Source organism: Anser cygnoides, chromosome 35, assembly GCF_040182565.1.
Source record: "Anser cygnoides isolate HZ-2024a breed goose chromosome 35, Taihu_goose_T2T_genome, whole genome shotgun sequence".
NCBI lineage: Eukaryota > Metazoa > Chordata > Aves > Anseriformes > Anatidae > Anser > Anser cygnoides.
Window position 1 is genome coordinate 2,385,007 of NC_089907.1, and position 26,247 is coordinate 2,411,253.

Consider the following 26,247-nt stretch of genomic DNA (forward strand, 5'->3'; position numbering starts at 1 on the left):
GGTCTGAGCCCCCCCCCCAAAACTCCGTTGGTTTGGTCCAGTTGGCTTTGAACCCCCCTGTAACCCGTGGGGTTTGGTCCAGTGGGGTCTTATCCCCCCCCCCAAACCTCATGGTTTGCCCCAGTTGGCTTGGATCCCCCCCCCAAACCCGAATGGATCAGTCCAGTGGGCTCTGAGCCCCCCCCCCAACCCCAATGGTTCAGCCCAGAGGGGTCTGAGCCCCAACCCCAATGGTTCAGCCCAGAGGGGTCTGACTCCCCCCTGAGACCCCTTGGTTTGCCCCAGTTGGCTGGAGTCCCCCCCGTAATTTGCTGTGGTTCGGTCCAACAGGGTCTGATCCCCCCCCAACCCAAATGGTTCAGCCCAGAGGGGTTTGACCCTCCCCAAATCTCCATGGTTTGCCCCAATTGGCTGGGCTTCCCCCCATAATCACTGTGGTTCAGTCCAGGGGGCTCTGACCCCCCCCAGACCCCTTGGTTTGCCCCAGTTGGCTGGGATCACCCCCTAAAACCCCAATGGTTCGGACCAGAGGGGTCTTTACTCCCCACATAACCCCAATGGTTCAGTCCAGACGGATCTGGCCCCCCTGAGACCCAATGGTTTGTCCCAATTGCCTTAGACCCCCCCATAACCCCAATGGTTCAGTCCAGAGGGTTTGACCCCCGAACCTCCATGGTTTGCACCAGTTGGCTCTGCCCCCCCCCAAAACCCCAATGGTACAGCCCAGAGGGTTCTTTACCCCCCCCAAAACCACAATGGTTCAGTCCAATGGGATCTGACCCCCCCCAAAAACCCAATGGTTCAGTCCAATGGACTCTGACCCCCCCAACCCCAATGGTTCGGCCCAGAGGGGTCTTTACCCCCAAAAAACGCCAATGGTTCGGTCCAATGGGATCTGACCCCCCCAACCCCAATGGTTCGGCCCGGAGGGTTCTTTACCCCCCCAAACCCCAATGGTTCAGTCCAATGGGATCTGACCCCCCAAAAACCCCCAATGGTTCGGTCCAACGGACTCTGACCCCCCCAACCCAAATGGTTCGGCCCGGAGGGGTCTTTACCCCCCAAAACCACAATGGTTCAGTCCAATGGGATCTGACCCCCCAAAAAACCCCAATGGTTTGGTCCAATGGACTCTGCCCCCCCAACCCCAATGGTTCGGCCCAGAGGGGTCTTTACCCCCAAAACCCCAATGGTTCGGTCCAATGGGATCTGACCCCCCCAAAAAACCCCAATGGTTTGGTCCAATGGACTCTGCCCCCCCCAACCCCAATGGTTCGGCCCAGAGGGGTCTTTACCCCCCCCAACCCCAATGGTTCGCTCCCCTCCCCCAATGGTCCGTTCCCCGCCCCTCCCCCCTGACGTCATCAGGGCGCGCCGGAAGCTCCCCGGGGGCCGCCATGGGCCGGCGGCGGCGGGGGCCGGGGGTCCCGGGGGGCTCCCGGGGTGCCCCGGGGGGCCCCGGGGGGGGGCCGGGGGGGGCCGGGGCCCGGCCGCGGTGGAGGCGGCGCTGCGGGAGGCGGCCGCGCTGTTCCCCCGGCGGCTGCTGGGCGCGGCGCTGCCCGCCCTGGTGCTGCGGCACCAGCTCTACGGGCTGGCCGGGGACCGCACGGCGGTGGACCGGCACCTGGTGGGGGGGGGGGCGGGTAGCGGGGCTGACTGGGGCTGACTGGGGCTGATTGGGGCTCACTGGGGTTAACTGGGGCTGACTGGGGCTGACTGGGGCTGATTGGGGCTCACTGGGGTTAACTGGGGCTGACTGGGGCTGATTGGGGCTCACTGGGGTTAACTGGGGCTGACTGGGGCTGACGGGCTGATTGGGGCTCACTGGGGTTAACTGGGGCTGATTGGGGACCGCTGGGGTTAACTGGAGCTCATTGGGGCTCCTTGGGGCTAATTAATTGGGGTTCATTGGGGCTCAGTGGGGCTGATTGGGGGCCATTGGGGTTAACTGGAGCTCATTGGGGCTGACTGGGGCTAATTGGGGCTGAGTGGGGACCATTGGGGCTGATTGGGGCTAATTGGGGACCATTGGGGCTAATTGGGGCTGATTGGGGCTGATTGGGGTTCATTGGAGCTCCTTGGGGCTGACTGGGGCTGATTGGGGACCACTGGGGTTAACTGGAGCTGACTGGGGCTCCTTGGGGCTAATTAATTGGGGTTAATTGGGGCTGATTGGGGTTAATTGGGGCTGATTGGGGTTCATTGGGGCTCCTTGGGGCTGACTGGGGCTGACTGGGGACCGCTGGGGTTAACTGGAGCTCATTGGGGCTGACTGGGGCTAATTGGGGCTGATCAGGGTTCATTGGGGGCTCCTTGAGGCTAATTAATTGGGGTTAAATTGCGTTAATTGAGGTGAATTGGGGCTCACGGGGGTTATTTGGGGCTAATTAGGGCTGGTTGGGGTTAATTGGGTCGATTGGGGCTCATTGGGGTCGGATGGGGCAGATTGGGGTTAATTGGGGCTCATTGGGGCAGATTGGGGTTGATTTGGGCTTATTTGGGTTACTTAATTGGGGTTAATTGGGATAAATTGGGGATCGTTGCGGTTGGATGGGGCAAACTGGGGCTCATTGGGGTTAATTGGGGCTAATGGGGGCCCATTGGGACTAATGGGGGCTCGTTGGGGTTAATTGGGACTAATGGGGGCTCGCTGGGGTTACTTGGCGTTAATTAATTGCACTAATCGGGGCCTTTCCCCGCCCAGAACCGGCTGCGGGACGAGGGCCGGGTGCGGCTGCTGCACCTGGGGCTGGGCGGGGACGCGCTGGGGGTGGTCAGCACCGAGGAGTACGCGCAGAAGGTGAGGCCACGCCCCCGGACACGCCCCCTGCTCGAGGCCACGCCCCCGCTCGAGGCCACGCCCCCGACCACGCCCCCAAACAACCTGACCCCGCCCCCGGTCCCAGACTCCACCCCCTGGCTCCCGGCCCCACCCCCTGACGATGACCACGCCCCTAACCCCGCCCCCAGCCCTTGGCCACGCCCCCTGGCTCCCTGGCCACGCCCCCAGCCTCTACCCCCGACCTCCCCACCCCCTGACCCTGCCCCCTCCCTGTGCCCCGCCCCCCGCGTAGCCCCGCCCCTGACCCCGCCCCTCTCCGAGACCCCGCCCCTCCCCAAGGCCCCGCCCCCTCCCCGAGGCCCTGACCCCGCCCCTCCCCGTGACCCCGCCCCTCCCCATGACCCCGCCCCCTCCGCGTAGCCCTGACCCCGCCCCCTCCCCAAGGCCACGCCCCGTGACCCCACCCCCTCCCCGAGGCCCCTCCCCCTCTGTGTAGCCCCGCCCCTGACCCCGCCCCCTCCCCGAGGCCCCGCCCCCTCTGTGTAGCCCCGCCCCTGACCCCACCCCCTCCCCGAGGCCCCGCCCCCTCTGTGTGGCCCCGCCCCTGACCCCACCCCCTCCCCGAGGCCCCGCCCCCTCTGTGTAGCCCCGCCCCTGACCCCCGCCCCCCTCCCTGTGACCCCGCCCCCTCCGTGTGGCCCCGCCCCTGACCCCGCCCCCTCCCCGAGGCCCCTCCCCCTCTGTGTAGCCCCGCCCCTGACCCCGCCCCCTCCCCGAGGCCCGCCCCTGACCCCGCCCCTCCCCGAGGCCCCGCCCTGTGACCCCGCCCCTCCCTGTGACCCCGCCCCCTCCGTGTGGCCCCGCCCCTGACCCCGCCCCCTCCCTGAGGCCCCGCCCCTGACCCCGCCCCCTCCCCGAGGCCCCGCCCCCTCCCCGAGGCCCTGACCCCGCTTCTCCCCGAGGCCCCGCCCCTGACCCCGCCCCCTCCGTGTAACCCCGCCCCTGACCCCGCCCCTCCCATAGGCCCCGCCCCCTCCCCGTGACCCCGCCCCCTGACCCCCCCCCCCCGCAGGTGCTGCAGGCGGTGTCGGGCTCCCCGCGGGAGGGGCTGGTGCGGCGCTTCCTGGAGGGGGCGGTGGGCGCCTGCCCCCTGCCGGGCTACGACCAGCGCCTCCTGCGGCAGCTGGGCTTCGGCGACGCCGACGTCACGTACGGACCCCCCCGCCCCAAAAACCCCCCCTGAAACCCCCCCGTATCCATACAGCGCCCCCGGGGGCGCTCAGAGCCCACGCAAGCGGCTCCGGGCCCCCCAAGGGGAGCTCAGGGGGGAATGGGGGAGGTCAATGCGCTGCCCCCCCCCTCCCCCAATTTTTTTGGGTCCCCCCCCCATTTTTTTGTGTCCCCCCCCTCCGCAGGCAGCTGGTGGCCGCGGGCGTGCTGACGGTGCGCGACGCCGGGAGCTGGTGGCTGGCGGTGCCGGGGATCGGCCGCTTCGTCAGGGCCCTCGTGCGCGGTGCGGGGGGGCCCCGAACCCCTCCCCCCTCCTCCCCCCACCCCCAAATCTCCCCCCAGCCCCCCCTCACCCCACCCCCACCCCCTTCACCCCCTCCCAGACCCCCAACCCCCCCCGGGCTCCCCCTGGGTTCCCCCCTCCTGACCCCCAGGGCTCGGCTCCCTCGTGGCCCCTGACCTCTGACCTCGCCCGTGACCTTTGACCCCGCCCCGTGACCCCGCAGGGCGCCGGGCGCTGCTGGGCGCCGTCCGCCGCTCGCGGCACCGGGAGCTGCTCCTGGCCGAGCTGGGCCAGCGGCCGCCCCCCGCCCTGGGGCTGCGCTACCTCCTGCTGGACCTGCTGGGCGCCGAGCTGCTGCGCAGGTCCTGACCCTGACCCTGACCCTGACCCTGACCTCTGACCCCTGACCCCGGCGCTGACCTTTCCCCCTTTTCCCCCCCAAAACAGCGTGCCCACAGCCTCCGGGCCGCTGCTGCGATTGGCCGAGCCGTGACGCTGGGAGCGACGCTGGGCTGCAACGGGGAGCCGAAGTGCAATAAAAGTTTATTTTTTTTTTCGCCAAAAAAAGCTTTTCGCAGCGTTTTTTACCCGTTTGTGGGGCCCACTCGCGTCGCCGCTTTAAGGCGCGTCGCCGCTTTAAGGCGCGTCGCCGCTTTAAGGCGCGTCGCCGCTTGAAGCGGCGGTCACGTGGCGGGGAGGGGGTTGGTGTCACGTGCCGAGGGGGGCTGGGTCACGTGCCGCGGCTCTTAAAGGGGCCGCGATGTCCCCGCGCCGCCTCCTCCCCGCCCTGCTCCTGGCGCTCGGCGCCGCCGCCGCCCCCTGGGCCGCGACCCCCGACACGGTGCGGTGACGTCACGGCGGGGGGGGGGGGGGGGGGTGACGTCACGGCGGGGGTGACGTCACGGCGGGGGGGGACTTCCGGGTGGGGGGCTGCCGGGCTGGGCCCTGCCCCAGGGGGCGCTGGGACCCCCAACCCCCCAACGGCCCCGGGGACCCCCAGGGACCCCTCACCCCCCGTGCCCCCCCGAGCCCCCAGGACCCCCAACACCCCCAGGGCCCCCCTTGCCCCCCCAAGCTCTCCTCCACCCCCTGATGCCCCCCGTTGCCCCCCCAATAGGCCCTAAGCCCCCCACCCCACGATGCCCCCCATTGCCCCCCATTGCCCCCTGATGACCCCCAGCCCCCCCCGTGCCCCCCAAGGCCCCCCCCCCATAACTCCCTGATGCCCCCCCAAAGGCCCCCGTGCCCCCCCAGTCCCTGACCCCCCCAGGCCCCCCCCCAGTCCCCTGACCCCCCCCAGGTGCCCCCCCCCAGTCCCTGACCCCCCCCAGGTGCCCCCCCCAGTCCCTGACCCCCCCAGGAGCCCCCCAGTCCTTGACCCCCCCAGGTGCCCCCCCCAGTCCCTGACCCCCCCCAGGTGCCCCCCCCCCCAGTCCCCCCCCCCAGGTGTCCCCCAGTCCCTGACCCCCCAGGAGCCCCCCAGTCCTTGACCCCCCCCCAGGTGCCCCCCCAGTCCCTGACCCCCCCAGGAGCCCCCCCCAGTCCCTGACCCCCCCAGGAGCCCCCCTGCCATCCCTGACCCCCCTTTTCCCACCCCCCGCCATCCCTGACCCCCCTTTTCTCCCCCCCCCCAGCTTCGCCCCCGCGTGGTGCGGGAGCAGCTGCTGTGGGTGAGCGGGGGGGGGCCGCGGGGGTGCACACGTTCCGGGTGCCGCTGGTGGCCGTCACCCCCGGGGGGCCCTGCTGGCCTGCGCCGAGGGCCGCAAGCGCTCGGCCGCCGACGTGGGCGCCAAGTTCATCGCCTGCCGCCGCTCCGCCGACGGAGGTTGGGGGGGGGGGTCCTGGGGGGTCCTGGGGGGCATTGGGGGAGATTGGGGGGCTTGGGAGGGGTCCTGGGGGGGTTGGGGGGGAATTGGGGGTTACTGGGGGGTTTGGGGGGAGCTGGGGGGTCCTGGGGGGTCCTGGTGGTCTGGGGGGGGGGCTTGGGAGGGGTCCTGGGGGGGGCTTGGGGGAATTGGGGGTTACTGGAGGGTTTGGGGGGACCTGGGGGTCCTGGGGGGGGTCCTGGGGTCTGGGGGGGCTTGGGGGGTCCTGGGGGGGTTTGGGGGGGGGGGCCTGGGGGGGTTACTGGGGGTTTGGGGGGACCTGGGGGGGATCTGGGGGCTCTGAGTGGGCTTGGGGGGGGGGTTAGTGGGGGTCTGGGGGGGCTTGGGGGGAACTGGGGGGTCTGCGGGGTTTTGGGGGGGTTACTGGGGGGTTGGAGGGACCTGGGGGGGGTCTGTGGGCTCTGAGTGGGCTTGGGGGGGTTACTGGGGGGTTTGGGGGGACTTGGGGGGTCCTGGGGGGGGTCCTGGGGGTCTGGGGGGGGCTTGGGGGGGTCCTGGGGGGTGTTGGGGGGGCCTAGGGGGGTTACTGGGGGTTTGGAGCGACCTGGGGGGATCTGGGGGCTCTGAGTGGGCTTGGGGGGGTTACTGGGGGGTTTGGGGGGACCTGGGGGTCCTGGGGGTCTGGGGGGGGGGCTTGGGGGGGATTTGGGGGGTCTGTGGGGTTTTGGGGGGGGGGTTACTGGGGGGGTTGGAGGGACCTGGGGGGTTTTGGAGGGGGGTCCTGGGGGGGACCTGGGGGGCTGGGGGGGGGTTGGGGGTTTTGGGGGGGAGTTTGGGGGGGGGGAATGGGGGCTGGGAGTGGGTTTGAGGGGGTCCTGGGGGGTTTGGGGGGGTTACTGGGGGGTCTGTGGGGGGATTGGAGGTCTTGGGGGGTCCTGGGGGGGTCTGGGGGCTGGGAGCGGGCTTGGGGGGGGGTTGGGGGGTTTGGGGGGTTAATGGGGGTTCTGGGGGGTCCTGGGGGGTATGGGGGGGGCTGGGGGAGTCTGGGGTGGGGCAGGGGTCCGGGAGCTTTGGGGGGGGGGGGGTCCAGGGGCTTTTGGGGGGGGGGGTCCAGGGGCTTGTGGGGGGGGGGGTCCAGGGGCTTTTGGGGGGGGGGGGTCCAGGGGCTTGTGGGGGGGGGTCCAGGGGCTTTTGGAGGGGGGTCCAGGGGCTTTTGGGGGGGGGGTCCAGGGGCTTGTGGGGGGGGGGTCCAGGGGCTTTTGGGGGGGGGTCCAGGGGCTTTTGGGGGGGGGGTCCTGGGGCTTGTGGGGGGGGGGGTCCAGGGGCTTGTGGGGGGGGGGTCAGGGGCTTTTGGGGGGGGGGGGTCCAGGGGCTTTTGGGGGGGGTCCAAAGGTTTTGGGGGGTGTCTGGAGATTCACGATGGGGACATTTTTTGGGGGGGGGGTCCACCGACGCCATCGCCCCCCCCCAGGCGCCACGTGGAGCCCGTCGCAGTTCGTGGCGGACGACGGGGGGCGCGGGACGGGCTGAGCCTGGGGGCGCTGGCGGTGGCGGGGGGCGAGGTGCTGCTGCTCTTCGCCCGCTGCGCCCACCGCGCCGCCTGCGGCCCCCCCAGCACCGCCCTGCTGCGCAGCCGCGGCGACGGCCGCTCCTGGGGGGCCCCCGAAACCTCTCGGGGGACGTCGGCACCGAGGTCTTCGCCCCCGGGCCCGGCTCCGGCATCCAGGTACCGGGGGGGGGGGGGGGCGAGGGGGGGGGGGGAGAGGGGATTTGGGGGGGGTTGGGGGTCTGGGGGGGGATTTGGGGGGGTTAATGGGGGGTCTGGGGGGGGATTTGGGGGGGGTGGGGGGATTTAGTGGGGGGTTTGGGGGGGTCTGGGGGGGATTTGGGGGAGGTTTGGGGGGTTAATGGGGGGTCTGGGGGGGAGTTGGGGGGATTTGGGGGGGTTTGGGGGTCTGGGGGGGATTTGGGGGGGTTAATGGGGGGTCTGGGGGGATTTGGGGGGGTTTGGGGGCCTGGAAGGGGATTTGGGGGGGTTAATGGGGAGTTGGGGGGATTTGGTGGCCTGGGGGGGATTTGGGGGGTGGGGGGATTTAGTGGGGGATTTGGGGGGTTAATGGGGGGCCTGGGGGGAGTTGGGGGCGGTTTCGGGGCCTGGGGGGATTTGGGGGGTTAATGGGGGGTCTGGGGGGAGTTGGGGGGATTTGGGGGGGGGTTTGGGGGTCTGGGGGGGGATTTGGGGGGGGGTTTGGGGGCCTGGGGGGGATTTGGGGGGGTGGGGGGATTTAGTGGGGGGGTTGGGGGGGTTAATGGGGGGTCTGGGGGGGGAATTAGGGGGTTTGGGGGTCTGGGGGGGATTTGGGGGGGGTTTGGGGGTCTGGGAGGGGATTTGGGGGGGTTAATGGGGGGTCTGGGGGGGGGGGGATTTGGGGGGGGATTTGGGGGGGGGGTTTGGGGGTCTGGGAGGGGATTTGGGGGGGGTGGGGGGGATTTAGTGGGGGGTTTGGGGGGCTTAATGGGGGGCCTGGGGGGAGTTGGGGGCGGTTTGGGGGCCTGGGGGGGATTTGGGGGGCGTTTGGGGGCCTGGGGGGATTTGGGGGGGTGGGGGGATTTAGTGGGGGATTTGGGGGGGTTAATGGGGGATCGGGGGGGGGAGTTGGGGGGATTTGGGGGCGGTTTGGGGGTCTGGGGGGGATTTGGGGGGTTAATGGGGGGTCTGGGGGGGGGGAGTTGGGGGCGGTTTGGAGGCCTGGGGAGGGGATTTGGGGGGGGGTTTGGGGGCCTGGGGGGGGAGCTGGGGGGGGTGGGGGGATTTAGTGGGGGGTTTGGGGGGGGGGTTAATGGGGGGCCTGGGGGGGAGTTGGGGGCGGTTTGGGGGTCTGGGGGGGGGGGATTTGGGGGGGGGGGTTTGGGGGCCTGGGGGGGAGTTGGGGGGATTTGGGGGCCTGGGGGGGGGGGATTTGGGGGGGGTGGGGGGGGATTTAGTGGGGGATTTGGGGGGGTTAATGGGGGGCCTGGGGGGGAGTTGGGGGCGGTTTCGGGGCCTGGGGGGGGGATTTGGGGGGGGTTAATGGGGGGTCTGGGGGGGGGAGTTGGGGGGGATTTGGGGGGGGGTTTGGGGGTCTGGGGGGGGGGTTTGGGGGGGTTTGGGGGCCTGGGGGGGGATTTGGGGGGGGGGTGGGGGGATTTAGTGGGGGGGGTTGGGGGGGGGGGGGTTAATAGAGGGGGTCTGGGGGGGAATTGGGGGGGTTTGGGGGTCTGGGGGGGGATTTGGGGGGGGTTTGGGGGTCTGGGGAGGGGATTTGGGGGGTTAATGGGGGTCTGGGGGGATTTGGGGGGATTTGGGGGGGTTTGGGGGTCTGGGAGGGGATTTGGGGGGGGTGGGGGGATTTAGTGGGGGGTTTGGGGGGCTTAATGGGGGGCCTGGGGGGAGTTGGGGGCGGTTTGGGGGCCTGGGGGGGGGATTTGGGGGCGTTTGGGGGCCTGGGGGGGATTTGGGGGGGGTGGGGGGATTTAGTGGGGGATTTGGGGGGGTTAATGGGGGATCGGGGGGAGTTGGGGGGATTTGGGGGCGGTTTGGGGGTCTGGGGGGGGGATTTGGGGGGGTTAATGGGGGGTCTGGGGGGAGTTGGGGGCGGTTTGGAGGCCTGGGAGGGGATTTGGGGGGGTTTGGGGGCCTGGGGGGGGAGCTGGGGGGGGTGGGGGGATTTAGTGGGGGGTTTGGGGGGGTTAATGGGGGGCCTGGGGGGAGTTGGGGGCGGTTTGGGGGTCTGGGGGGATTTGGGGGGGGTTTGGGGGCCTGGGGGGGGATTTGGGGGGGGGGGTTTGGGGGCCTGGGGGGGGGGGATTTGGGGGGGGGGTGGGGGGATTTAGTGGGGGATTTGGGGGGGTTAATGGGGGATCTGGGGGGGGAGTTGGGGGGATTTGGGGGCGGTTTGGGGGTCTGGGGGGGGGGATTTGGGGGGGGTTAATGGGGGGTCTGGGGGGGGGAGTTGGGGGGATTTGGGGGCCTGGGGGGAGCTGGGGGGGTGGGCGGATTTAGTGGGGGGTTTGGGGGGGTCTGGGGGGGATTTGGGGGCGGTTTGGGGGTCTGGGGAGGGGATTTGGGGGGGTGGGGGGATTTAGTGGGGGTTTGGGGGGGATAATGGGGGTCTGGGGGGATTTGGGGGGGGTGGGGGCATTTAGTGGGGGGTTAATGGGGGGTTAATGGGGGGTCTGGGGGGAGTTGGGGGGGGTTTGGGGGCCTGGGGGGGATTTGGGGGGTGGGGGGATTTAGTGGGGGATTTGGGGGGGTTAATGGGGGGTCTGGGGGGAGTTGGGGGGATTTGGGGGCTTTTGGGGGTATTTTGGGGCTGTTTGGGGGCTCTTTTGGGCTGTTTGGGGGCTGTTTTGGGCTATTTTCGGGCTGTTTTTTGGGGTGTTTTTTTCCGGGGGGCGTTTGGGGGTCGTTATCTCGTCCCGGGGGCCCCGCGGGATCCCCCTGCCGTGTGTCCCCCCCAGAAGCAGCTGGAGCCGGCGCGGGGGCGCCTGGTGGTGTGCGGCCACGGCTCGCTGGAGCGCGACGGCGTCACCCTGCTGCTCAGCGACGACGGGGGGGCACTGGCGGCGCGGGGGGTCCTGCAGGGGATCCCCTACGGGGTGCCCAAGCAGCCCCACGACTTCACCCCCGACGAGTGCCAGGTGGGGGGGGGGGGGGGGTTTGGGGGGGGGGTGGGGGGGCTGTGGGGGGGGGTCTGGGGGGGGATTTGGGGGGGTTGGGGGGGGGTGGGGGGGGCTGTGGGGGGGGGTCTGGGGGGGATTTGGGGGGGGTTTGGGGGGTGGGGGGGCTGTGGGGGGGTCTGGGGGGATTTGGGGGGGTTTGGGGGGTGGGGGGGCTGTGGGGGGGGTCTGGGGGGGATTTGGGGGGTGGGGGGGCTGTTTGGGGGGGTCTGGGGGGATTTGGGGAGGGTTGGGGGGTGGGGGGGCTGTGGGGGGGGGTCTGGGGGGGTTGGGGGGGGGGTTTGGGGGGGGTGGGGGGGCTGTGAAGGGGGTCTGGGGGGGGATTTGGGGGGGTTTGGGGGGTGGGGGGGCTGTGAAGGGGGGTCTGGGGGGGATTTGGGGGGTTTGGGGGGTGGGGGGGCTGTGAAGGGGGGTCTGGGGGGGATTTGGTGGGGTTTGGGGGGCTGGGGGGCTGTGAAGGGGGGTCTGGGGGGGGATTTGGGGGGGGGTTGGGGGGTGGGGGGGCTGTGGGGGGGGTCTGGGGGGGATTTGGGGGGGTGGGGGGTGGGGGGCTATGAAGGGGGGCAATATCTGAGGGCAGGGGGTGAAGGGGGGGCAGAAATGTGGGGGGATCTGGGGGGTTTTAGGGGGGCACAAAAATGGGGGGGGGTCTGGGGGGGTCGTGGGGGGGTCTGGGGGAGTTTTTGCGGGGGGTGGGGGGCTGTGGGGAAGGTCTGGGGGGGGGAGTTGGGGTGGTGGGGGGATCTGGGGGGGATTTTTGGGGGGTGGGGGGCTGTGGGGGGGGGTCTTGGGGGGGGGTTGGGGGGGCGCACAAATTGGGGGGGGGAACTGGGGGGGGGCTGGAGGAGGAAATCTGGGGGCAGAGGGAGTGCGGGGGGCTTGGGGGGGGGCACAAATTTGGGGGGAACCTGGGGGGGGGGCACAAATTTGGGGGGTTATCGGGGGGGGGGGCACAGATTTTGGGGAGACGGGGGGGGGAACCCACGTGCAGGGAGGGGGGACCCAACTGTGCGGGGGAACCAAGAGTCGGGGCACCGTTTCCGGGGGCCCCTTGAGGCGGGCGGACCGCTCTGCATGGGGGACCCCCTAGGCCGCGACACCTTGGTTTCGGGCCTAATTCTCGGCGTTTTGGGTGCCCCCCAGCCGTACGAGCTGCCCGACGGCTCCATCGCCGTCAACATCCGCAACCAGCACGGGTTCCGCTGCCGCTGCCGCATGGTGGCGCGCAGCTGGGACGGGGGCCGCAGCCTGCCCCCGAGGCCGTCACCTTCCAGCCCGCCCTGGTGGACCCGGCCGTGGCCGCCGGCGCCCTGGCAACGGGGGGCGTGGTCTTCTTCAGTAACCCCGCCCACCCCAGCGAGCGTGAGGGCGGGGCCTGGGGGGGGGGGGGGGCTTGGGGGGGTGGGGGGGTGGGGGGTGGGGGTGGGAGGGGGTTGGGGGGTGGGAGGGGTTGGGTGGGGTGGGGGGTGGGGGGTGGGAGGGGGGTGGGGGTGGGACGGGGGTGGGGGGTGGAGGGGTTGGGGGGTGTGGGGGGGGTTGGGGGGTGGGAGGGGGTTGGGGGGGGGGGGTGGGGGGGAGGGGGTGGGGGGTGGGGGGGGTTGGGGGGGGTGGGGGTGGGGGGGGTGGGGGGTGGGAGGGGTTGGGGGGTGGGAGGGGGTGGGGGGGGTGGGAGGGGTTGGGGGGTGGGGAGGGGGTGGGGGAGAGGGGTTGAGGGGGGTGGGAGGGGTTGGGGGGTGGGAGGGGTTGGGGGGGTGGGAGGGGGTGGGGGGTGGGAGGGGGTGGGGGGGTGGGAGGGGGTGGGGGGTGGGAGGGGGTGGGGGGTGGGAGGGGGGTGGGAGGGGGTTGGGGTGGGAGGGGTGGGGGGGGGTGGGAGGGGGTTGGGGGGTGGGAGGGGTTGGGGGGTGGGAGGGGGTGGGAGGGGGTTGGGGGGTGGGAGGGGGTGGGGGGTGGGAGGGGGTTGGGGGGTGGGAGGGGTTGGGGGGTGGGAGGGGGTTGGGGGTGGGAGGGGTTGGGGGGGTGGGAGGGGGGTGGGAGGGGGTTGGGGGGTGGGAGGGGGTTGGGGGGTGGGGGGGGGGTTGGGGGGCGGGGAGGGGGTTGGGGGCGGGAGGGGGTTGGGGGGTGGAGGGGGTGGGAGGGGGTGGGGAGGGGGTTGGGGGTGGGAGGGGGGTGGGGGGGTTGGGGGGTGGGGGGGGGTGGGAGGGGGGTGGGAGGGGGGTGGGGGGTGGGAGGGGGGGTGGGGGGTGGAGGGGGGTGGGAGGGGGTGGGGGGGGTTGGGGGGTGGGAGGGGTGGGGGGGTGGGAGGGGGTTGGAGGGGGTGGGGTTGGCGGGGGTGAGAGGGGGTGGGGGGTTGGGAGGGGGTTGGGGGGTGTGGGGGGGGGTTGGGGGGAGGGGTTGGGGGGTGTGGGGGGGGGTTGGGGGGGGAGGGGTTGGGGGGGTGAGAGGGGGTGGGGGGGTGGGAGGGGGTGGGGGGAGGGGGGTGGGAGGGGGGGGTGGGAGGGGGTTGGGGGGGGTGGGGGTGGGAGGGGGGTGGGAGGGGTTGGGGGGGGAGGGTTTGGGGGAGAGGGGCGGGGCTTGGTAGGCGGGGGCGTGGTTTGATGAAGGGGGCGTGGCCGGGATGCGGTGGGCGTGGCTTAAGGGGGCGTGGCCTGGTGGTGGGTGGGGCCTGCAGCAAGGGGTGTGGCCTGAAGGCGGAGTGCAGGGCCTGGGAGGGGGTGGGGCTTAGCGGAGGGGGCGGGGCTTGGCGGAGGGGGGCGGGGCTTGGCGGAGGGGGCGGGGCTTGGCGGAGGGGGCGTGGTCTGGTGCTGGTGGGCGTGGTCTGGCGGTGGGGGCGGGGCCTTCAGCAAGGGGCGTGGCCCGAAGGTGGAGTATAGGGCCTTGGAGGGGGCGTGGCTTGGTGAAGGAGGCGTGGCTTGGTGAAGGGGGCGTGGTCAGGCGGTGGGCGTGGCCTGCGGGTGGTGGGCGTGGCTTGCGAGGCCCTGGGGGCGTGGCCTGACGCGGCCCCGCCCCCCCCGCAGGCGTGAACCTGACGCTGCGCTGGAGCTTCGACAACGGCACCACGTGGTGGGGGCGGGGCCTGCGCGTGTGGGCGGGGCCCAGCGGGTACTCCTCGCTGGCGGCCCCGCCCCCACGGCCCGCGGCCCCGCCCCCTTCCTCTACCTCATCTACGAGAAGGGGCGGAGCCTCTCCACCGAGAGCGTCTCATTGGCCACCATCAGCCTCTACGGCGGGCCCTGACCACGCCCCCTGCCTGAAGCCACGCCCCATCGGGCAAAACCACGCCTTCTAGACCCGCGGGGGGGGGGGGGGGGGGGAATAAACCGGGACCCCCCCGCAGCCGGGCTCCGCGTGGTTTTTGGCCCCCCCCCCCAAAAAAATTTTAGGGACCCTCCCCGAGCCTCCTCGCCCCCGCCGAGACCTCTGGGAACCCCCCGGAGCCCCCCAACCCCCCCGTCCACCCCCCGGCACCAGCGCGGTGGTACGGCCCGTTGCCATGGCGACGCAGGGAGCGCCGGTCGCCATGGAGACGCCGCGGCCGGGCCTCCGCGAAGGCCCCCGCAGCGCGGGGCTGCCCGGCGCGGTGCCTGCTCGCCGCTCCCACCGTCTAACGGCCCTACCGCGCCCCAACGGGGAAAAGCGGCCCGCGGAGACCGATCCCGGGGGCGGCGGGACCGCGGGGGGGCCGCGGGGAGCCCCCACGAGGTCCCTCCGTGAGCGGCCCGCGTCAGGCGATCGCCGCGGGCAGCCCCGCGGAGGGGGCTTGGGGCGGAGGGGGCGGGGCCGGAAGTGAGCGGCGAAGCCCCGCCCTCTCCCTCCCTCCCGCGGCGGTCGCAGCGCTCGGCGGTAAGTGATGGCGCCGCGGCCCGGCCCCGCCATCGGCCCCGCATCGGCCCCGGCGCCTCCCATCGGAGCCCCGCGGCCGCCGATGGCGCTCGGCCGGGCCCCGCCGCGCCCGCCCCGGCCGCCATTTCCCGGCCCCGCCGCCGCCGGGAGGGGATGGGGGGGGGGGATGAGGGGGGGGGGGGGGGGAGGCCGCGGCGCCATTGTGGGCGCCAAGATGGCGGCGGCCGAGGGGGCGCTGAGGGGGGGGAGGGGGGATAACGGGGAAGAGGGGGGGGGGCGAGGAGATAAAGGCCGGGGGGCGTGGCCGGGCTTGGCGGGAAGGGACGGGATTGGCTGGCGGCGGAGGGGGCGGGGCCGCGGGGGGAGGGGGAGGGAATTGGGGGTTCCTGGGGGGGGGCGAGGGAGGAATTTGGGGGTCGGGGGGGGGGGGGGAGGGGTTTGTGACCCCCCCCGACCCCAAGTTTTGGGAATGAATTGGGGGGGGGGGGTTAAGGTGTGAGTGCCCCCCCCGGGCTGCGGGGGGGCAAATTTTGGGGGCTTTTGGGGCCCCCCTGGGCTTTTGGGGCCCCCTTTGGGATTTTGGGGCCAAACGCAGGTTTTTGGGGGTCCCCCTGCAGGTTTGGGGGCTTTCTGGGGGCCTTTGGGGGTCTCCCGCGGATTTTTAGGGCTCTCTGCGGGTTTTTTGGGGTTCTCCTGTGGGCTTTTGGGGTCTCCTGTGGGTTTTTGGGGTCTGCCACGGGGCTTTAGGGATTTCTGCAGATTTTGGGGTTTGCTACGTTTTTCTTGGGGTTTCTTGGAGGTTTTGGGGTGTCTGTACAGGTACTTGGGGTCTTTTCCAGGTTTTGGGGTCTCTTGGGGGCTTTTTGAGGTCTCCTGTAGACTCTTGGGGCTCCCTGTGGGTTTTTTGGGGTCCCCTCTGTGTTTTGGGGGTCTCCTGCAGATTTTTAGGGCTCTCGGTGTTTTTTTTGGGGGGTTTCTTGCGGGTTTTTTGGGGGTCTCCTGCAGTTTTTTGGGGATTTTCTGCAGGTTTCTTGGGGTCTGCTGTGGCTTTTTAGGGTTCTTTGCAATTTTTGGCATTTCCTGCGGGTTTTTAGGGGCCTCCTGCGGCTTTTTATGGCTCCCTGCAGGTTTCTGGGGTGTCCTGTGGGTTTTTGTGGGTCTCCTGGGGCGGGTTTTTAGGGCTCTCTGCAGTTTTTGCCGTTTTTAGTGTTTTTTTAGGGGTCTCCTGCAGATTTTTGGGGTTCTTTGCAGATTTTGGCATTTCTTTTGGTTTTTTTGGGGTCTTTTCCGGGCTTTTAGGGGTCTCCTGTGTTTTTCTGGGGGGTCCGCTCTGGGTTTCTGGGGTTCTTTTGAGTTTGAGGGGTCTCCCGCAGGCTTTTTGGGTCTCCTGCAGGTTTTTAGGGGGCTTTTGCAGTTTTTTAGGGTTCTCTGCAGGCTTTGGCATTTCCTGGGGGGTTTTCGGGGGTCTCCCGTGGCTCTTTCGGGTCTCCTGTGGCTTTTTTGGGGCCTTCTGTGTTTTTTTGGGATGTTTTCTGCGGGTGTTTAGGGGTCTGTTGCGGGTTTTCGATACTTTTAGCGGGTCTTTTGGGATCTCCTTTGCATTTCTGACCCCCCCCATCTCCCAGCCCCCCCCCACCATGGCGGAGAACGACGTGGACAACGAGCTGCTGGACTACGAGGACGATGAGGTGGAAAACGCGGCGGGGGCGACGGGGCCGAGGCGCCCCCAAGAAGGACGTGAAGGGCTCCTACGTCTCCATCCACAGCTCGGGCTTCCGCGACTTCCTCCTCAAGCCCGAGCTGCTCCGCGCCATCGTGGACTGCGGCTTCGAGCACCCCTCCGAGGGTGAGCGGGGGGCCCGGGGGGCTCTTTGGGGGTCCCGGGGGCTTTAGGGGTCACTGGGGGTCCTTAGGGGGCGTTTGGGGGCTTCTTGGGGACCTAAAAAGCGCCCTGGGGTCTTTTAGGAGCGCTGTAAGGTCTCTAAAGGGGCTTTTGAGGGTCCCGGGGGGCTTTAGGGGGTCACTGGGGGTCCCTAGGAGGCATTCGGGGGCTTTTTGGGGACCTAAAAAGTGCCCTGGGGTCTTTGAGGAGCACTATGAGGTGTCTAAAGAGGCTTTTTGGGGGTCCTGGGGGCTTTTTGGGGCTCTGGGGAGGCTTTTTGGGGGTCCTGGGGGCTTTAGGGGTTCACTGGGGGTCCTTAGGGGGCGTTTGGGGTCTTTTTGGGGACCTAAAAAGCGCCCTGGGGTCTTTTAGGAGCACTGTAAGGCTTCTAAAGAGGCTTTTTGAGGTCCTGGGGTGGCTTTTTGGGGCTCTGGGGGGGCTTTTGGGGTCCGGGGGGCTTTAGGGGATCCTTAGGGGGCATTTGGGGGCTTCTTGGGCACCTAAAAAGCGCCCTGGGGTCTTTTATGAGCACTATAAGGCCTCTAAAGAGGTTTTTTGAGGTCCTGGGGGGCTTTATGGGGCTCTGGGGGGCTTTTTGGGGTCTCAGGGGGCTTTTTGGGGGTCCCGGGGGGCTTTAGGGGGTCACTGGGGGTCCTGGGGGGCACTTGGGGGCTTCTTGGGGGCCTAAAAAGTGCCCTGGGGTCTTTTAGGAGCGCTGTAAGGTCCCTAAAGGGGCTTTTGGGGGTCCCGGGGTGTTTTAGGGGATCCCTAGGGGGTCACTGGGGGTCCTTAGGGGGCATTTGGGGGCTTCTTGGGGGCCTAAAAAGTGCCCTGGGGTCTTTGAGGAGCGCTATGAGGTGTCTAAAGGGGCTTTTTGGGGTCCCGGGGGGACTTTTGGGGTCCTGGGGGTCCTTAGGGGGTGTTTGGGGGTTTGTTGGGGACCTAAAAAGCGCCCTGGGGTCTTTTAGGAGCGCTGTAAGGTCTCTAAAGGGGCTTTTTGGGGTCCTGGGGGCTTTTTGGGGTCCCGGGGGGTTTTAGGGGATCCCTAGGGGGTCACTGGGGGTCCCTAGGAGGCATTTGGGGGCTTTTGGGGGACCTAAAAAGTGTCCTGGGGTCTTTTAGGAATGCTATAAGGCCTCTAAAGGGGCTTTTGGGGTCTGGGGAGGCTTTTTGGGAGTCCCCGGGGGCTTTAGGGGGTCACTGGGGGTCCCTAGGAGGCATTTGGGGGCTTCTTGGGGGCCTAAAAAGTGCCCTGGGGTCTTTGAGGAGCGCTATAAGGTCTCTGAAGGGGCTCTTTGGGGTCCCGGGAGGCTTTAGAGGGTCACTGTAGGTCCTTAGGGGGTGTTTGGAGGTTTCTTGGGGACCTAAAAAGCGCCCTGGGGTCTTTTAGGAACACTATAAGGTCTCTAAAGGGGCTTTTGGGGGTCCTGGGGGGCTTTTTGGGGGTCCTGGGGGGCTTTTTGGGGGTCCTGGGGGGCTTTTTGGGGTCCTGGGGGTTCTTTGGGGTCCCGGGGAGCTGTAGGGGGTCACTGGGGGTCCCTAGGAGGCATTTGGGGGCTTTTTGGGGACCTAAAAAGCGCCCTGGGGTCTTTTATGAGCACTATAAGGCCTCTAAAGAGGTTTTTTGAGGTCCGGGGGGCTTTATGGGGCTCTGGGGGGGCTTTTTGGGGTCTCGGGGTTTTGGGGGTCCCGGGGGCTTTAGGGGGTCACTGGGGGTCCTGGGGGGCACTTGGGGGCTTCTTGGGTTCCTAAAAGCGCCCTGGGGTCTTTTAGGAGCGCTGTAAGGTCTCTAAAGGGGCTTTTGGGGGGTCCTGGGGGGCTTTTTGGGGCTCTGGGGAGGGTTTTTGGGAGTCCTGGGGGCTTTAGGGGGTCACTGGGGGTCCTTAGGGGCATTTGGGGGCTTCTTGGGGTCTTAAAAAGTGCCCTGGGGTCTTTTATGAGCGCTGTAAGGTCTCTAAAGGGGCTTTTTGGGGGTCTGGGGGGCTTTTTGGGGGTCTGGGGGGCTTTTTGGGGGTCTGGGGGGGCTTTTTGGGGGTCTGGGGGGCTTTTTGGGGGTCCGGGGGGGGCTTTTTGGGGTCCGGGGGGGCTTTTTGGGGTTCGGGGGGCTTTAGGGGATCCTTAGGGGACATTTGGGGGCTTCTTGGGCACCTAAAAAGCGCCCTGGGGTCTTTTAGGAGCACTATAAGAGCTCTAAAGAGGCTTTTTGGGGGTCCTGGGGGGCTTTTTGTGGTCTGGGGGGCTTTTGGGGTCCCGGGGGTGGCCTTTCGGGCTCCGGGGTGTCGGGGGGATCCTTTTTGCGCCCGGGGGTGCCGCAGGAGGGCGCTGACCCCCCCCGTGCCGCCCCCCGCAGTGCAGCACGAGTGCATCCCGCAGGCCATCCTGGGCATGGACGTGCTGTGCCAGGCCAAGTCGGGCATGGGCAAGACGGCCGTCTTCGTGCTGGCCACGCTGCAGCAGCTCGAGCCCGTCACGGGGCAGGTGAGGCCGCGGGGGGGGCGGCTTGGGGCCGGGGGGGCCGCGGGGACTCGGCGGTGACCCCCCCGGCGCTGTGCGTCCCCCCCCCCAGGTGTCGGTGCTGGTGATGTGCCACACGCGGGAGCTGGCCTTCCAGATCAGCAAGGAGTACGAGCGCTTCTCCAAGTACATGCCCAGCGTCAAGGTCAGCCGGGGGGGCCCGGGGGGGGCCTGGGGGGGGGTGTGGGGGGGGTTGGGGGGGGTTTGGGGGACCTGGGGGGGAGTGGGAAGGTCCTGGGGGGGGGGGGGGGTTGGGGGGTCCTGGGGGGCCTTTGGGGGGTCCTGGGGGGCCTTTGGGGGTCCTGGGGGGGGTTGGGGGGTCCTGGGGGGGCTTTGGGGGTCCTGGGGGGAGTGGGAAGGTCCTGGGGGGGAGTGGGGGGGCCTCGGGGGGCTTTGGGGGTCCTGGGGGGGAGTGGAGGAGTTCTGGGGGCGAGTGGGGGGAGCGGAAGGTCCTGAGGGGGCATGGGGGGGCTTGGGGGGGGGGGCCTGGGGGAGTGGGGGCGCATGGGGGGTCCTGGGGGTCCTGGGGGGCATGGGGGGTCCTGGGGGGCAGTGGGGGGCGTGGGGGGTAGTGGGGGGGTCCTAAGGGGGTCCTGGGGAGGAGTGGGGGGGGGGGCCTGGGGGGGAGTGGGGGGGGGGTTGGGAGGTCCTGGGGGGGGGGGGTGGGGGGCGTGGGGGGTTTTGGGGGGGTCCTGAGGAGGAGTGGGGGGGGGTCCTGGGGGGTTTGGGGGTATTTTTTTGGGGGGGGTGGTGTTGAATTTGGGGGGGGGGGGGGGGGGGTTGAGTGGGGGTTTCGGGGGGGTGGCTCCTGAGGGGTTTGGGGGTATTTGGGGGGAGGGGGTCAAGTGGGGGTTTTGGGGGGGGGGGGTCCTGGGGGGTTTGGGGGGTTTTGGGGTATTTTGGGGGCGAGTGGGGGTTTCGGGGGGGGGCGAGTGGGGGTTTTGGGGGGGGTCCTGAGGGGTTTTGGGGGCAACAGCGTCTGTGTGGGGCAGCTCTGGGGGGGGGGGAGGAATTCGGGGCCCGGGCGGGGGTCTCTGAGCATCAGGGGGGGTCTCTGAGCATCAGGGGGGTCGCTGAGCACGGGGGGGTCACTCAGCACCGGGGGCTGTGCTCAGCCCCGGGGGGGTCTCTCAGCGCCAGCCCCCCCCGCAGGTGGCGGTGTTTTTCGGGGGCTGGCGGTGAAGAAGGACGAGGAGGTGCTGAAGAAGAACTGCCCCCACACCGTGGTGGGCACCCCCGGGCGCATCCTGGCGCTGGCGCGCAACAAGAGCCTCAACCTCAAGCACATCAAGCACTTCATCCTGGACGAGTGCGACAAGATGCTGGAGCAGCTGGGTGCGGGGGGTCCGGGGGGGTTTTTGGGGCGTTTCGGGGCTTTTCGGGGGGTCCCGGCTCACTTTGCGCCCCCCCAGACATGCGCCGCGACGTGCAGGAGATTTTCCGCATGACGCCGCACGAGAAGCAGGTGATGATGTTCAGCGCCACGCTCAGCAAGGAGATCCGCCCCGTCTGCCGCAAGTTCATGCAGGACGTGAGCCCCCCCCGTGCTTTTTTGGGGCCCCCCACCCCGCGAGACCCCCTCAAATCCCCACCCCCACCAGAAGAAGCCCCCCCCCCCTTTGTCCTCCTCCCCAGCACAAGGAGACGGTGGCGAGGGACCCCCCAACCCCCTGACCCCCCCCAGGCCCCCTGAACCCCCCCGACCTTCCTGACCCCCCAGACCCCCCCGACCCCCCCAGACCTCGCTATGGGGCAGGAGCCCCGCTATGGGGCGAGACCCCCCCCATAGGGCAGGGACCCCGCTGTGGGGCAGGGCACGGCTGTGGGGTCTTGAATCCTGCAGCCTGCTGTGGGGCAGGGCCTTGGTTATGGGGCAGGGCCTTGGTTATGGGGCAGGCTCTCCGCTATGGGGCAGGGCCTTGGTTATGGGGCAGGCTCTCCGCTATGGGGCAGGGCCTTGGTTATGGGGCAGGCTCTCCGCTATGGGGCAGGGCCTTGGTTATGGGGCAGGGCCTTGGTTATGGGGCAGGCTCTCCGCTATGGGGCAGGGCCTTGGTTATGGGGCAGGGCCTTAGTTATGGGGCAGGCTCTCCGCTATGGGGCAGGGCCTTGGTTATGGGGCAGAGCCTTAGTTATGGGGCAGGCTCCCCGCTATGGGGCAGAGCCTTAGTTATGGGGCAGAGCCTTAGTTATGGGGCAGGCTCCCCGCTATGGGGCAGAGCCTTAGTTATGGGGCAGAGGCTTTTCTGTGGGGCAGGCTCCTTGCTATGGGGCAGGGCCTTTCTAACAGGGCAGAGCCTTGTCTATGGGGCAGGCTCCCCACTATGGGGCAGAGGCTTTTCTGTGGGGCAGAGCCTTTCCCATGGGACGGGTTCCTTGTGCTATGGGGCAGAGCCTTTCCTGTGGGGCAGGGCATTTTTATGGGGCAGAGCCTTTCCTATGGGGCAGGCTCCCCGCTATGGGGCAGAGCGCTCTCTATGGGGCAGGGCCTTTCTTATAGGGCAGAGCCTTTTCTATGGAGCAGGGCATTTTTATGGGGCAGGCTTCCTTGTGCTATGGGGCAGGGCCTTTCCTATGGGGCAGGGCTTTTCTTATAGGGCAGAGCCTTCTCTGTGGGGCAGGCTCCTCACTATGGGGCAGAGCCTTAGTTATGGGGCAGGCTTCCCGCTATGGGGCAGGGCCTTAGTTATGGGGCAGGGCCTTAGTTATGGGGCAGGGCCTTAGGTATGGGGCAGGGCCTTAGGTATGGGGCAGGGCCTTAGGTATGGGGCAGGGCCTTAGGTATGGGGCAGGGCCTTAGGTATGGGGCAGGGCCTTAGGTATGGGGCAGGGCCTTAGTTATGGGGCAGGGCCTTTGGTATGGGGCAGGCTCCCCGCTATGGGGCAGAACCTTAGCTACGGGGCAGGGCCTTTCCCGTGGGGCAGGTCTCCCTGGGGGGCAGGGCCCTCGCTGTGGGGCAGGGCCCTCGCTATGGGGCAGAGCCGTGGGGCCCCAGCGCGCCGCCCTCTGTCCCCCCCCCCGTCCCCGCAGCCCATGGAGATCTTCGTGGACGACGAGACGAAGCTGACGCTGCACGGGCTGCAGCAGTACTACGTCAAGCTGAAGGACAACGAGAAGAACCGCAAGCTCTTCGACCTGCTCGACGTCCTCGAGTTCAACCAGGTCCGGGGGGGGCAAATTTCCAGCGGGGGGGGGGGGCTCCGTTTTGGGGTGAAAACCTAAAAAAACCAAACTTTTGGCTGGGGGTCGTCCCTCGCTCAGCGGGGCCGCGCCGCGGCTCGGGGGCGTTGGGCGCTCCCCGCGTGTTCCCGGAGTGGGGGGTCTGAGCATCTCGCGGGGGGGTCCGCGCCCCGTTTTTGCCCCGTTTCACCCCGTTTTTGCCCCCCGCAGGTGGTGATTTTCGTCAAGTCGGTGCAGCGCTGCATCGCGCTGGCGCAGCTGCTGGTGGAGCAGAACTTCCCCGCCATCGCCATCCACCGCGGCATGCCGCAGGAGGAGCGGTAACCGGGGGGCTCGGGGGAGGATGTAGGGGTCCCCCCGCCAATTTTTCGGGTCCCCCCCCCAATTTTCGGGTCCCCCCCCGCCCAGGCTGTCCCGCTACCAGCAGTTTAAGGACTTCCAGCGCCGCATCCTGGTGGCCACCAACCTCTTCGGCCGCGGCATGGACATCGAGCGCGTCAACATCGCCTTCAACTACGACATGCCCGAGGACTCGGACACCTACCTGCACCGGGTGCGGCCCCCCCAGCCTCGTAACCCCCCTACGGCTCGTTAACAGCCCCGTTAATTGAAACGAACCCCCCCAGGTGGCGCGGGCGGGGCGCTTCGGCACCAAGGGCCTGGCCATCACCTTCGTGTCGGACGAGAACGACGCCAAGATCCTCAACGACGTGCAGGACCGCTTCGAGGTGAACATCAGCGAGCTGCCCGACGAGATCGACATCTCCTCCTACAGTCAGTGCGGGCCCGGGGGGCCTGGGGGCTTTCGGGGGGCGCGCCGGGCTTTTGGGGGGAGTTGGGGGCTTTTGGGGGCGCTTTGGGGGCGTTCTGGGCTTTTTGGGGGCGCTTTGGGGGCGCTCCGGGCTTTTTGGGGGCGCTTTGGGGGGTGGTTTTGGGGCGCTTTGGGGGCGCTCTGGGCTTTTGGGGGGCGCTTTGGGGGTGGTTTGGGGACACTTCGGGCTTCTGGGGGCGCTTTGGGGGCAGTCGGGGGCGCTCCGGGCTTTTTGGGGGCAGTTGGGGGCAGTTTGGGGGCGCTTTGGGTGCGTTCCGGGCTTTTTGGGGGCGCTTTGGGGACACTTCGGGCTTTTTGGGGGCGCTTTGGGTGTGGTTTGGGGACACTTTGGGCGGTTTGGGGGTGCTCCGGGCTTTTTGGGGGCAGTCAGGTGGTTTGGGGGCACTCTGGGCTTTTTGGGGGCGGTTGGGGGTGGTTTAGAGGCCAGTCGGGGATGGTTTGGGGGCAGTCGGGGGTGGTTTGGGGGCACTCCGGGCTTCTTGGGGGACTTGGGGGGACTTGGGGGCGCTTTGGGGCCGCTCTGGGCTTTTTGGGGGCACTTTGGGGGTGGTTTGGGGACACTTCGGGCTTTTTGGGGGTGGCTTGGGGGCGGTTTGGGGGCGCTCCGGGCTTTTGGGGGGCAGTTTGGGGGTGGTTTGGGGCACTTTGGGGGCGCTCGGGGCGCTTTGGGGGTGGTTTGGAGGCAGTTTGGGGGCGCTCTGGGCTTTTGGGGGCGCTTTGGGGGCACTCGGGGCACTTTGGGGGTGGTTCTGGGGCGCTTTGGGGGCGTTCCGGGCTTTCTGGGGGGCGCCGGGCTTTTTGGGGGGGAGTTGGGGGCGGTTTGGGGGCACTTCGGGCTTTTTGGGGGCGGTTTGGGGGCAGTCGGGGACAGTTTGAGGGCGCTTTGGGGGCACTCCGGGCTCTTTGGGGGCGGTCGGGGGCGGTTTGGGGGGAGTTGGGGGTGGTTTGGGGATGCTCTGGGCTTTTTGGGGGCGGTTTGGGGGTGCTCTGGACTTTTGGGGGGAGGTGGGGGCAGTTTGGGGGCGCTCCGGGCTTTTTGGGGGCGGTCGGGGGCAGTTTGGGGGCAGTCGGGGGCTTTTTGGGGCCGCTTTGGGCTTTTAGGGGCCATTTAGGGCTTTTTAGGGGGCGCTTCGGGCTTTTGGGGGCCCGTTCACGGCTCTTTGGGGCTCTTTGGGGGTGGTTTTGGGGTTCTGGGGGGCATTTTGGGGGCTCTGGGGGCTCCTTAGGGTATTTTTGGGGTCCTTTTGGGGGTGGTTTGGACTTTTGGGGGCCGTTTTGGGGCTCTGGGGGGTGGTTCTGAGGCTCCTTGGGACCCTTTCCGGGCTTTTCGGGGCTTTTTGGGGTCATTTCGAGGCTTTTTGGGGTCATTTCAGGGCTTTTTGGGGGTGTTTGGGGGCTCTTCTGTCTCGTTTTGGGGCTTTTTGGGTCATTTCGGGGCTCTTTGGGGTCATTGCAGGGCTTTTTGGGGGCATTTGGGGGCTCTTCTGTCTTGTTTTGGGGCTCTTTGGGGTCATTTCGGGGCTGTTTGGGGGCTCTTTGGGGTCATTTCGGGGCTGTTTGGGGGCTCTTTGGGGTCATTTCAGGGCTTTTTGGGGACCTTTGGGGGCTCTGGGGTCATTTCAGGGCTTTTTGGGTCATTTCAGGGCTTTTGGGGGCGTTTGGGAGCTCTTCTGTCTCGTTTCGGGGCTTTTTGGGTCATTTCAGGGCTTTTTGGGGGCGTTTGGGGGCTCTTTGGGGTCACTTCAGGGCTCTTTGGGGTCATTACAGGGCTTTTTGGAGGCATTTGGGGGCTCTTTGGAGTCATTTCAGGGCTCTTTGGGGTTATTTCAGGGCTTTTTGGGGGCGTTTGGGGGCTCTTCTGTCTCGTTTCGGGGCTCTTTGGGGTCATTTCAGGGCTTTTTGGGGGCGTTTGAGGGCTCTTTGGGGTCATTTCAGGGCGTTTGGGGGCTCTTCTGTCTCGTTTCGGGGCTTTTTGGGGTGGTTTCGGGTTTTGGGGCCTTTTTGGGGCACTTCGGGTCGTTTCACGGTGTTTCCCCCCCTCTCCCCGCAGTCGAGCAGACCCGATAAGGTCCCGCCGCCTCCCGCCGCCGTCTCCTCGCCCCCCCCAGCTCCCCGGCCGCCCCCCCCCTCCCCGGAGCTGGATTTTTTTGGAGGGGGGGGGGGAGGGGAAGGAAACAAATTGGGGTGGGGGGGGGGGGGGTGAAGACCCCGGGGGCTCCCCGTGGGAGCTGGGGGCTTTTATAGAAAAACAGCCTGAAAAGACAAAAAAAAAGGAAAAAAAAAGGGGCGGGGCCGCCCCCCCCGCTGGGGGCAGCCGGGGGTCCCGCCCCGTTCCCCCCCCCCCACCCGGCTGGGCCCCCCCGGCCCCCCCCCCCCCCCCCGGCTGTACAATTTCTGGTGTTTTTGGTAAAATAAAGTTGCCTGCCTCGGCTGTGCGGTCCTGCTGGGGGCGGGGCCTGGGGGAGGGGGCGGGGCTTGGGGGAGGGGCGGGGCCTGGGGGGAGGGGGCGGGGCTTGTGGGGAGGGGGCGGGGCTTGGGGGGAGGGGGCGGGGCTTGCGGGGGAGGGGGGCGGGGCTTGCGGGGGAGGGGGCGGGGCTTGCGGGGGAGGGGGGCGGGGCTTGCGGGGGGAGGGGGGCGGGGCTTGCGGGGGAGGGGGCGGGGCTTGCGGGGGGAGGGGGCGGGGCTTGGGGGGAGGGGGCGGGGCTTGGGGGAGGGGGCGGGGCTTGGGGGGAGGGGGCGGGGCTTGGGGGGGAGGGGGCGGGGCTTGGGGGGAGGGGGGCGGGGCTTGGGGGGAGGGGGGCGGGGCTTGGGGGGAGGGGGGCGGGGCTTGGGGGGAGGGGGGGCGGGGCTTGGGGGGAGGGGGCGGGGCTTGGGGGGAGGGGGGCGGGGCTTGGGGGGAGGGGGCGGGGCTTGGGGGGAGGGGGCGGGGCTTGGGGGGAGGGGGCGGGGCTTGTGGGGAGGGGGCGGGGCTTGTGGGGAGGGGGCGGGGCTTGTGGGGAGGGGGCGGGGCTTGGGGGGAGGGGGCGGGGCTTGGGGGGAGGGGGCGGGGCTTGGGGGGAGGGGCGGGGCTTGGGGGGAGGGGGCGGGGCTTGGGGGGAGGGGGCGGGGTTTGGGGGGAGGGGCGGGGTTTGGGGGGGGGGGGCGGGGTTTGGGGGGAG

General features: G+C 69.2%; 3 protein-coding genes across 3 annotated transcripts; all 3 read left to right on the forward strand.

Moving 5' to 3' along the window:
• Nucleotides 1-1,330: 1,330 nt before the first annotated feature.
• Nucleotides 1,331-4,862, forward strand: STK19 (serine/threonine kinase 19). Its single transcript, XM_066986621.1, has 6 exons — nucleotides 1,331-1,627; nucleotides 2,705-2,800; nucleotides 3,855-3,991; nucleotides 4,198-4,295; nucleotides 4,519-4,657; nucleotides 4,743-4,862. The coding sequence occupies exons 1-6, from the start codon at nucleotides 1,331-1,333 to the stop codon at nucleotides 4,786-4,788; spliced, it is 813 nt and encodes a 270-aa protein (XP_066842722.1). The 3' UTR covers nucleotides 4,789-4,862.
• Nucleotides 4,863-5,055: 193 nt separating this feature from the next.
• NEU1 (neuraminidase 1) lies at nucleotides 5,056-14,166 on the forward strand. Its single transcript, XM_066986622.1, is given in 12 exon segments — nucleotides 5,056-5,136; nucleotides 5,930-5,972; nucleotides 5,975-6,019; nucleotides 6,022-6,120; nucleotides 7,593-7,631; nucleotides 7,634-7,777; nucleotides 7,780-7,847; nucleotides 10,622-10,801; nucleotides 11,984-12,098; nucleotides 12,101-12,202; nucleotides 13,855-13,956; nucleotides 13,959-14,166. Coding segments are annotated over 12 exon segments (1,134 nt in total). The 3' UTR covers nucleotides 14,075-14,166.
• Nucleotides 14,167-16,306: 2,140 nt separating this feature from the next.
• On the forward strand, nucleotides 16,307-25,298 carry DDX39B (DExD-box helicase 39B). Its single transcript, XM_066986782.1, is given in 12 exon segments — nucleotides 16,307-16,398; nucleotides 16,400-16,526; nucleotides 18,913-19,040; nucleotides 19,129-19,221; nucleotides 20,229-20,247; nucleotides 20,250-20,411; nucleotides 20,489-20,607; nucleotides 22,108-22,239; nucleotides 22,468-22,577; nucleotides 22,666-22,810; nucleotides 22,884-23,031; nucleotides 25,140-25,298. Coding segments are annotated over 12 exon segments (1,281 nt in total). The 5' UTR covers nucleotides 16,307-16,317; the 3' UTR covers nucleotides 25,157-25,298.
• The last annotated feature ends 949 nt before the right edge of the window (nucleotides 25,299-26,247 follow it).